The sequence below is a fragment of the Topomyia yanbarensis genome, chromosome 3, assembly GCF_030247195.1.
Source record: "Topomyia yanbarensis strain Yona2022 chromosome 3, ASM3024719v1, whole genome shotgun sequence".
Lineage (NCBI taxonomy): Eukaryota > Metazoa > Arthropoda > Insecta > Diptera > Culicidae > Topomyia > Topomyia yanbarensis.
This window is the reverse complement of record NC_080672.1, coordinates 122,202,352-122,214,399: the sequence shown is the minus strand read 5'-3', so window position 1 is coordinate 122,214,399 and position 12,048 is coordinate 122,202,352. Positions and strand designations below refer to the sequence as shown.

General features: G+C 36.9%; 1 protein-coding gene across 7 annotated transcripts in view; it reads left to right on the top strand.

Annotated features, from left to right (window-relative positions):
* The window catches only part of LOC131687447 (kinesin-like protein unc-104), a 153,330-nt gene that overhangs the window by 116,238 nt on the left and 25,044 nt on the right, over positions 1 to 12,048 (top strand). For 6 of the 7 annotated variants that reach the window (XM_058971527.1, XM_058971528.1, XM_058971532.1 and 3 more), the window contains 3 exons: positions 7,328 to 7,491; positions 7,557 to 7,696; positions 8,092 to 8,133. In XM_058971527.1, coding sequence (XP_058827510.1) covers positions 7,328 to 7,491; positions 7,557 to 7,696; positions 8,092 to 8,133 — 346 coding nt within the window. The remainder of the gene's footprint in view (positions 1 to 7,327; positions 7,492 to 7,556; positions 7,697 to 8,091; positions 8,134 to 12,048) is intronic. The other variant, XM_058971530.1, reaches the window with a different exon arrangement.

Below are 12,048 nucleotides of genomic sequence, written 5' to 3'. Positions count from 1 at the left end.
TTTCATAAGATTAATATGAAAACATACGACTTTTATGATTACCTTAACATTTTATAAGTTACTGCATATGCCAGTCGTACGAATTTCATACAAGCATCTTATGATTCTCATGAACATAAGAGAAATGTATAGTACTGTCTTATGATAATTCAAAGATACCTTATGGAATATGAAATCATAGCAAACCGATTTAACGAAATAAATGCCGTTTCATAAGATAATCTTATGATTTACATACGTGCTAGTTGTGGCTAAAAATTATACGATATTCCCATGAAATTCGCTGTATTTTTTGCCTGAGTGTAATAGTCATTTGGCATAATGGTTATGTAGCATAAAATGTACAGGATATTGAATGCTTTTAAGGTCGTTTGGTATAATGGTATTTTGGCATAAAAGTCGTTAGGCATGAAGTATGAAAATACTCGTTAAATTTTTTGTGGCATTTTGATTCATTGAAATAAGTAATATTTCTGTGCCAGATTGATTACGTAGAAAACTAAAGTAAGCACGGAATTTGTGCATTGAGAACTTTTGCATTTAGAATTATGACGGTCATCTTGTATGGCAGTTAACGCATTTGTTAGATGTCATACAACAAAAAAACTGTACTTGTAATCTGCTGATGATATGATAGCCTACTAGTTTCAAACTACAGATCAGGCCACGGAAATTGAAGAAAATCAGCGAAAAAGAAATATGTTTATGTTTTTATTAACCATTCTATTTACGAATATTTGGATTGCTACCTTGGTTTAAAATTGGTACTTTGGTTTAAAAATATATGAAATGTATTTCGTGATATATAGTATATTGCTTTTTAAACGTTAGTTCTTTTTCGAAAGAAGAAAAAGTTCATAGCGATAAAATTGAAGTTAAAAGCAATTTACTACAAATGTATAAAAGAACGCAAGTCATTATAAAAATAAAAAATGTTGCAAAAATATTTTCGAAGAAATGACAATATGTAAACGGTTGGAAATTGTTAGTTGAATTTGAAATCAATGAAATTCAAGCAAATTCTCATATTCAAAAGAAAGTGAAAAACAAAGTGGTGAGTGACCCTAAGATTACCCGAGCAAATTCTCATGGGTTCAAACCTCATACAACCCCTTAAAAATACCATGGACATGGTCCATTACAAATTTTACAACCATCAAAATACCATGCAATGTTCTCAAAAACTCATAAATACACCAGAATATGGTTTTTAAATGGGATTTTACGGACCATAGTGATAGTGTTTCCATGGGTTGAACCCATTATAAACACTATCAAAACACCATGCAGTGGGAGTGAATTTGAGTCATGAACATGGGGGCATTATGGGCTTTTAGTTTGCTCGGGTGAAACCTCTATAATCAAAATAAAAAAGTGAAAAGCTAAACAACGCAGTTGGCTGCATAGCAAGTCTTCTAAAAAAGTTCAATGTGCAATAACTGTAGTTTAATTGAATTTTCGGAAAATTCATGCAGTTTGTATAATCCACATCGGGCAATGGCTTTTCGGGAAACTGCATCCCAGAAAATTACCGACTTTGTTATCTATTATTTCAATTATTGCCCTATAGGTTTGGTTAGTCAAATAGATCTGAGGAATTAGGTTTAATGTCCACTATGCCAAATGGCTTTACGCTAAATGGCCATTACGCAAAACGGCCATTATGACAAATGGGTATCATGCCAAATGGCAATCTATCTTCAATTTGGGTTTAATTGATTATGCCAAATGACCCCTTGAATCTCGCTATGGTTATGCCAAGTTTCTTTATGTGAGACGACGTTATGCCAACCGATGTTATGCCAAATGACTTTATGCCAAATGGGCTTCTACCATATCGGAGACTGCTGCTGTCAAGTGAATAGTAACTAACAAGGATGCAAAATGCCTGCCTTTTCTGCGGCTGTATTTTTTCTGCCTACATTCTCATTTCTCTCTCGATGCTGCTGTCATTCGCTAGTGCAGGACACCCAGCTCTGTACAAAAACTACTGTCCCCAGTACAGCCACCAGACGCGAGCGGTACAGCTTCTCTTTCCTTATTTTACATTTTTTAATATTTTTATTCAAAAATGACGACAATGAATGCGGCTCATTTACGCCACGGCCGGCATCAACGCTTTCGTGTGCGGGCCTCTCCCTTTGACTATGCAGAGAAAAATGTACAAAGCGAGAGAACAAACTTTACTACGCCACACTCTCACCGAGCAGTCGGAGTACAGCAGCAAAACAAAAATGTATTCTACTGCTCTACGGGAAAATGTATTCGGTTTGGCTACCGTTCTGGCAAGAGCTGTAGTGATGCGTCGCTGTAGCGGGCTGTACGGCTTGTGCAAATGTAAATATACTGAAAAAAATGTAGTTTATCGGTACCGTTGGCACCGCTGGTAACTAATAAAGGCAGGCTGTCTTAAATATAGCTGGGTTATCTACAAACTTTGTCGCAATGCGACATCTTGTCGAAAACAAACGTGCACTGTTGGATTTTCTATCAGAAACAGATATAGTTGATGCGGATGCATTTGATCAATACAGTATTGCATGATACAATGTTGCTTTTTACTTTTCTCATTCCAGACATACTGGTGGAGTTGCTATTTACGCCAAAAAATCGATTAAATTCAACGTTCAGTTAAATGAAGCTGTTTATAATAATTAGTTCTTGCGTATATCAGTTGAAAGAGGCATGCAGATGGCAAACGGGAGCGGGCTATTTGGCATTAATGCATTTGACATAAGATGGTTTAGCCTAACGGTCATTTGGCATAATGGTCGTTTGATATAATGGTCATTTGGCATAATTTTGATAATTGATCACACTGAAGGTCATTTGGCAGAACGGACATTTGGCATGACGGACATTCGGCATTTTGCTAAGTGATCTCACTGAAGGTCATTTGGCATAACAGACGGATGTGTAGTTTATCAGGAGAATGACTCATAAGGTTAAAGCTTCACTAAGCAATAATAATATGTTGTTATGCATTACCTGATATTGATTATATTTCGAGTGAATACTGATTTTGCCTTCTTTTAAATATAAGCAGTTCTTTTAGGTTTCATTTTTAAATTTTTTTGTGTTTTCATTTTTGCAATTATGGATACTTGGCTTTGACTTACGTTTTAGTATAGTATAGTATAGTGGAGAACTGTGATACACCAGACGTATGTTTTCTTTTGGCCATTATTATGATCATAAGTGAGTTTTGGTTTTCCATACAGCTTTTCAATAATTAAAATTATCCTTATTATCTTTCTTTATATCATGAGTTGTTCTATTGAATTATATTCGTCATCATTTGTTGATTTCGCCAAGTTTTTCAAACGATGATTTATATTGAATTCTCGCACAGTCTTAAATTATGTGTTTCCCTGTAGTTGAAGAAATGGCAAATAACCTCGTTGTTCGTGACAATTAGTTTTAAGCTTTTTATTCATTAAGACAATATATGTCAGATGAATGCTTCATATACAAATAAACAAATAAACCTCCAGTGATCACTTCTCAAAATTATGCCAAATGTCCGATATACCAAATGTCCGTTATGCCAAATGTCCGTTGCGCCAAATGACCTTCAGTGTGATCAATTCTCTAAACTATGCCAAATGACCATTATGCCAAATAACCGTTATGCCAAACGTCCGTTATGCCAAACGTCCGTTATGCCAAACGTCCGTTATGCCAAATGACCTTCAGTGTGATCAATTTTCGGAATTATGCCAAATGACCATTATGCCAAATGACTTTATGCTAATTGACCCAGACCCATGGGAAACTGCGATACCGTCGATCGCATGAACTAGGGGAATGAAACACTAGCTCAAGCGGTCTTTTTGAGAAATTTTAGAAAATTATTAATTGTGCGTCTATTTCTTATGTCGTTCTTTTTGAAAGAAAAGAGATTAGCTTCAGTCAAAGTCCTTATATAGGAAGTCCTAGCATGCGTCAAAACGAAAACTGCTTCTGTGCTCGTATGTGTGACAGTTTCTATGGCGAATGGTACGTCATCAATACCACGTTTTATAGGTTGTCTCTGTTCACTACCACTAACAGTTTTGACGCATGCGAGGACATTGTTTACAGGGACTTTGGGCTTCAGTAATTTTCAACTTTCCTTTTAGAATCTAAAATGCTTGACGGGTGAGTTGGAGCTGGAGTAAAAAAATATCCCGTTTTCTTCTTTTTATAAATTCTTTTAAAAAGTAGATTTTTTTCAATATGCTTTGAGTTTAAATGGTATAAGTGGCATAGTAAATTATTCTCTAGGATATACGGAGGAAGACCGTAGAAAAAAGATATACAATTAGACTGAAGCTAAGTGGGTTATGGGTAAAAAACAAATTTTAAAATTATTTAAAGAAGCGCAATATTTCCAAACCAATTCCAATTTCCAATACAGGTCGTATTGTTAGTACATTTGGAAGAGTTGCTCAGAATAGCATGCCTAAAACTTCACCGAAGACACCATCCTTATCATGCCTAGTTTAAAGTTAGTTTAACCTAACGCCCTAGTGACCGAGTTTCGAACTACTTTGCTGCAACCATATGAAGCATCAAATTTGCCGAAGACACTATACTTCTACTATACCTGTGTGTTTTCACTTAATAACTTTTTCCACAAGCATCAGATCGTTTTATGGTCTTCAAGCCTTCTTTACCTTGTTAAATTTCCTATAAAATAAGAAAATCACACGTCGATTTATTTTTAGGAGGCGACACTTGAAAGAATTATTTTGTAAACTTTAAACCGTGGGGGCAAAAATATAGTTTCATCGATCGAGCCTAGAATTTGTACAATTGTTTTAGGGCCCAAATCGAACCTGAAAAGTTACTCGGAGCAAAAAATTTTTTCATGTAACTGTGCCCACTCTAATGTACAGTTACGGACAAAACAATAAGGCCTCTACGGCGCTGATATTTCTTTTTGCGCCCCTAACCTCCACGTTATGAATAAGATGATGTCATCTAGCCGCGGATACTAGTAATACTGTGTCAATGAGCGTTACCAACATTGTGACATGAGAAGTAATGTGATGCAAATAGGTTTGAAATTTTAACGGGGATGCCATATAAACTACGCGATATAAAAATAGGACCTCGTTCCTTATTTGCTCAGATTTTTGTTATTCCTAAAATTTTCGCAGTTTAAATTCTATTGTAATATTCAACTTAGGAGAAATATCGCAAATTTCAAAAAGAGCTTATTTTAGCGAATTTTTGCAAGCTTGTAGAAAAAAATGTGTCGAAGATATCACTTTCAAAAAACTCGAAATATTGCTCTCGTCCAGGCATTCTAATTCTCTCTCACTCACGCGAGAAGTAGCTTATCCGATGTCCAACTTTTCCGAGATAAGATGAGTCGCAAAATTCTCCGTCTCCACAAATAGCGTGAGAATGATTTTCCGGATAAAATTTATTTGACTTTTTCCTTCTCACCGGAGAAGGTGATAAAATTTTAATTTCGTGGAAATCAATTAAAACTGCAAAAAATACACTTAATTACAAAGAAAAGCGGCAAAGAAGTATGATAGACTTGTTTTATCGTGTTTTGGAATAACGACAGCAAAGCAGGGAACACAAGAAGGATACCGTGATAAACTCATTCTCTCATTCTCCGACTGTTTTATTTATCCGGAGAAATAACACGTTGTATTTATCCGGAGAAGTTGTGGCACTCACACTTTTCGTGTGAAAATGTGAGTTTTTATTGTCGCAGTAGCAAACTATCCGGGCGCATTTACTCATATGAGCGATAAATGCAATGCCTGCTCTCGTCTTCTAGAAAGACCGACAACATGTTTTCAATCTTCGTCGAGATGCGAAACTACGTTTAGCGACTGGACGGGCAGGAAAACTACCGCCGTTGATGATACTTATACCACAGACTAACAGACATGACACAATGAGGGAATTCCCTCAAAAACATCGATCCGATAATTTTTCTAGAACACTAGCTCCACCTTTTATTCACGATCCCAAACACTCATTTACTGGTGGATTACCCGTCAGGTTTAGGAGCAAATTTTCACTAGTGGTCTATCCCCCATATGCTCGTTCATATGTCAGTGGTGTTATAATTTCAAATGTGGTCACAGTCCCAACCACAAATGTATCTAAAATAACCGTTAAAGCGGGCGAAGTTTTTTTTTTAATGTTATGTCTGTTAGTCTGTGCTTATATTGCACGATCCGGGGTGATCTGAAATAATCAAAGTCACCCACAATTCTCGTTTTGGAGCATAAACTTGTTGGTAGGAGCTCAAAAGAAGTCCTACTAGACCAGTACATACCTGGAGACTCGACTGTAGTTTGCCAAAGAACAGCTAAAGTAGGTAGCGCGGCCATACTATGGTGTGACGAGACATAGGTGTAAAATGGTTAGATTTGATGGGAAACGAATGTTTCGAAGTTCAGAAAAGTCGGAATGTTAGTCACAATAAATATAAAACACAAAAATAAAAACTTGCAATAGTCCGTTAAAAAATTAATTGACCCTGAAAAACCTCGAAATCAAGAAGAATAGTGGAGAAATATTCAAGAAGCATGGGCCACCATCCGGATGCATCCTAATCCTACATGTTGCACAGTGACTCGGTCAATGTCGAGCAGAATCCGATATTTAATAAGAAATAATGGCTATACTACTAAATACTAGTGGTAATATCTTCAGCCTGGACCATTCACTCAATTAATTCTGGTCTTAATGTTTCAAAGTTCAGATATTGTTTCTTTTAATTTCAATGTTCTATTCTCAGATTATACATAAAAAGCTATTGAAATTAACTGATTTGTATTAAAAACTCGATATTCATCGAAAGAAAGTATAGAAAATGGCTAATTTTGTATAAGGTGGCCTTACTGTTTTGTCCAACATTCGAAAATACAGTTTGGACTGACTTCATAAATTTGTGGGATTTATTTATTGATTAAAACAGTTGCTACTTTTATAAGGGTTATTTGTCGAACAAATACAACAATGTAGAAAAGTAATGCAAAGCTAATAATGTTAGCATTAGGGTTTAACTAACTCTTGGCATGTTAAACACGCTCTCATCAGTATACAATTCACGTATTTTATCGCTTCTATTCCTAACTCATTAAAACATTTTCACCTTCATTTTGCTTTTGCATATCGTTTTATTCGTGTGCTACGCTGCCTACAGCCCGCATGTCCGTTCCATAATGATAACAAATCGCATGCCCACTGGAACGGATAAGCGCGCAAAAGGCAGTACACCTGCTAATTAGATCCATGTTCCGTTTATTAGGTACATGTTCTAATCATGTTTTTGTGGGATTTTTTTTCCTTTTGAATCCGATATCAATAGGCATCTAAAAGCAAAAAATCAAAAAAGGCCGACTTCATACCGTACCGTGACTCCGTGTTGACATGGTTGTTGCGCGAGAATCTCGGTGGAAACTCGAAGACGGCCATGATTGCCGCGATATCGCCGGCCGATATCAACTACGACGAAACGTTGAGCACCCTAAGGTGAGTGACATGTTTATAATGATTTGTTTTCGATTGTAGTGAGTTTGGTTTTCCCATTCGAATAGATATGCGGACCGCGCCAAACAGATTGTTTGCAAAGCCGTCGTCAACGAGGATGCCAACGCGAAACTCATCCGCGAGCTCAAGGAGGAGATTCAGAAATTACGCGAACTGCTCAAAGCAGAGGGTATCGAAGTGCAGGAAGGTGAGTGTTACCAATTAGTTTCAGCCTTTTTCAAACAAATAAATCGACATCATAATCCGCGTCCTATCCGTACTGGAATGGCACCAACGTTTTTCCAGAGCGGATTCTGTTACACCTTAGAACTCTTTCCCTTAACCTTTTTTATTTATGGACTGTTTTTCGGACTATTTTATTCATGTTTGAGTTTGTCTCAAAACAAGATCACTCATTATAAGGCTCATCATTAGTTTTTTTGTATCCAAAATCAAAACAAAGCGCCTATTGGTATCAATAATTATAACCGTTAGGTCCCACATATATAAACGTAATTGAATATAGAGTTAAGGAATTAAGGCATCAATTGCTTATGAATACAAATTTTATGAACAAACACTTGACGTACACTTTTCCTGTAGGACCGGACGGTAAAGTGGTTTGTGAAAAGCGAGATGCTAATAGTAAGTAGAACGTCGAATGCTAAGCAAAAAAAAACAATAAGCTAATTAGTTGTTGATTTTGTATTGCGTTTGCCTTATTTAATTTTGTTCATTATACATCACCAGTCAACGTACAATGAACTGTACCTGTCATTTAAAAATGTTTATGTTTGGATATTGTGTTTGTATTCAGCTCCAACGGATTATATTCTAAATTTTAATAATGGTAAACTTATTTTATCTGTTACAGACCTATTTTGCCTAACAACAACATATACTCTGAGACTCATTTGAAACAATACAAATAGCTCTACCGATACAGTTAGAATAAAGCCGTAGTGTGCCACGCAAAATCCAAACTTATAAATATATGATTTTTGTTCATGTTTTTTTTAGTTTGTGTATTTAAAATAATTGGTGTTGTTTTGCAACTCTCACATAAGTAACTATTTCAACCGGACTCTAAAACTCTATTATATATTCAAACAATTAAGTAAATCAGGGTTGGACAAAACCGGAAAACTAATATACACTCAACATTTTTCGGCAGATCATATTTTTTTGTTGAATTTTCTTCCAAATTATTGCTTAGTATGCGATCGACAATTATTGGCATAATTTTCGCAACGTTGACTCGCTCAAAATTATTGTACAGAAAAATTCGGAAGACGAGATTTTGAACAACCCTTCATACCTTTTACTAGTTTTATTATTGACTATGGCCAAACAACTTTTCGTACAATGCTTGCAACCTATAAATATTCGTAGGGTGAAATTTGCATCAATCATTATTGTCGTTCAATCATACTTTAGCTTTCCACGACGCAATGAGTTATGTTCGGTTATTCATTTCATACGACTATTTTCAGTTTGTTTTCATACTCTCCTCTGTTATGTATTAATAAAATATGCATTGAAGAATATATTTTCCCACGGTGCCAATTTAATTTGATATTATTTCTATAAATATATAACCAAACCGTACATTGTACATGAATGTGCTTGTTACAAAATTTACGCTTGAACGCCTTCGCTTCCTTTCTGAAAGCATTCACAGCTGACAAGAGGCGCGAGGATGTATAACTGTACAGTGCTTTGAGTAAGTTTGGAGTAAGTCGATTTTTTTTGGGATGCAGTATTCGTAAGTTCTGCTGTATGAACGAATGCATTTTTTTGAAAGAGTAAGAAAATAAATATTGTAGATTAAGTAATCTTACAGGGTGGAACAATCGGCAAAAGTACGGAAATGTTTATCGGAAATATATCGTTGACAAATAGGGGACGGTGGGGAGTTGTGAACATAGTTTTGTTTTCGGGGCCTAACTACCATAAACATTGGTCGAATTGCAATATCTAAACTGGTATTTGTGAAGGACTCGTTAATACATCCACAGGCTGAAGTAATTTAAAAGAATCAATATCCTGTTTGGGATATGCCAGATTGCGTGCAATCGGCATTTTTTAGTTTGGTGGGGAGTTGTAAACCATCACAAAAAGTAGGAGAAATGGAATATTGTTGTGGTTTCTTTTTATTAGGGCTATAGACGATAAATTTTAAGATATTTCTAAACTAAAGATGAGTTAGAATATGATCTGATTTAGCTTAGCGTGTAATGACAGTGTTCACAACTCCCCATGGTTCAACAACAGATTCTCGTCGGACCCGTAAGGAATCCGCCAAGATTAGTCAGAACTTCAGATGGCCTCGGCTTCAACTGGCCTATGCAAGCACAGTGGTGATAATGAAGACGATCAGGTCGTAGCGCACTGGAACGAGTCGACTTCACAAAAGCAGTACAGGGGACTTATTAGAACGAGAAAAAGGAAAAGAAAGGAACTAAATGTTTATAACGATTCATTTTAGGAAGAGATAGATGAGGGAAATATAGGGGAGATCGTAGTTTGCCATAACATCTCGAATTGCGACGTTGGGTGGTTTTGCTCAGGCCCGAAGGGTATCCATTAGCCAAGACCTGCCAGAACTATACTCGGTGCACGCCCAGACAATGTGTTCGATACCGTGATAGTCATCGCCACAAGTGCAGACACCACTATCCATTGGATTGAATGAATAAGACCTAATATTCTGCGCCATGTAGTCAAATTATAACGACATAAAACGAGTCTGAGAATTGAGCTCGACAAGCCTCTCGAAATTTTCAATCCCCAATGGGTTCAAGAGCGGGAGAACGCCCGATAGGACTTCGAGACTCATCGTATGGGTTGACTGCATGCACCCTAGAGCGACACGCAAATAGCGATACTGAATTCTTTTGAGTTGTTTGATTCATCCTAATGAGGTCTCCTGGGTGCGCATCCCATCATGTTCCGATTATTGTACGAAGAAAGTTGAGCCCTTCTTGGTATTTCTGTTTCATACATCTAATGTGGCACCCCCAGATACTTCTCGAGTCGAACCAGATCCCTAGATATATTACTATAAAGACCCAAACGCGTTTACGCGTTTAATACTAGCTCTGTTTTCTAGCGTTGGGATCAGATGTTACATTCCACATATAATCTAACCGCAGCGTTGTCGAGCAGAAGGACGAGTCTAAGGCGCGCAGACGCGCTGGATGGACAGGAATCCGTGTCATTCCACCAGCGTTCAAAATGATCATATTGAAGTTATCGCAAAGCTCTTCACCTGAGACTAGCCTCGGTGCGGGGAGGAGCTCCTCAATATCGCAAAACCGTCGCACAGTGGGACGGAATCAAAAAAAGCCGGTCATTGGTATTTGCGACGAAACTATTGGCTGTGGCACTTTGATGTCTTCGGAAAGGTTTCTTTATTTTTTAAGTAGTTTAATATAATGTTGGAAAATTTTGATTTAAGGGGGTATATACGCAGATGAAAAAAATAACTTTGCAAATTGTTGCCAAAATTGATAGTCATGTATGGAAAGTTTGTAGACGAAATGAGTTTATGAAACTTTGTTGAAGTATCGAAATGGCTATCTGTTAAGCGAAAAAAGTTATTGGTTGAAATTGAAGTACAGGTTGGAATACCCCCTTAAAATGTGTTTTTTTATTGTAACTTTTTTATTTGATTTTTTACAGTTTTTGACTTTTGATCTCCTGGGAAGGTAAAATTAAGTAAACCGTGTTGAAGGTAGTTTCCATTTAACTTTTTGACGGGAGCGAAAATTCCACGGGTCCGACGCACTACGCTCGCTTTGATTGAATCTGGAAGCAATACAAAGGACTACATACGTGTCAGTTCCATGCGCACTTATTCGTGGCAAGCAATCGAAAGTTTGATTACAATACTGGTATAAATTTAATTCTAGTTTGGCAAGCGACAACTTCAATACCTGGCGTCAAGGGGAGGTCGATTCGATTGAAAGAATGGAAGTTCTTGATCCCCAACAGTAGTAAGTGTTGTAATCGTGAAAGTTGAGGTCTTTTTCCGAAGTAAGCCATGTTTCGCATAATGCAAATGCATCGCATGTAAAGATTTACTAGAATTTGAAAAGAATCGATATTCGGGATAGTGCTTCTGCAATTCCACTGAAGAACAGTGATCAAATTCGTGACCTGTTCGATGTATTAGCCATCGAAGGATCGCTGAAAGGAGGATTTGCAGTTTAATTGCGGGGAGAAAGCTTATTAAGATGGTTCTAAGAGGGTTAGAAATATTTAAAGCTGGAAAGAGAATTTTATTAAGCCAGCACTGGTTTCTTTTTCTGGCTGAACACCTGAGGTTTTTGATGTCCCAGGAAGGGTTGGAAACTCCTTTTCTGAGCTCAGGAGCTACTTACTTGAGTACTTCCCTGAGCAGTTATTTTTGGAGGACATTGAAGGGAAACCTTCTGGCCTTTGCAACGAAGCTAAGGAGAGGAAATGTTTTCATTTTTCTATTGCTTCTAGGCAAAACAGAAAATATTTCCTCCCGGGGGTCACCAGAGTCGTATACGTCACTAGACAAGTTATATA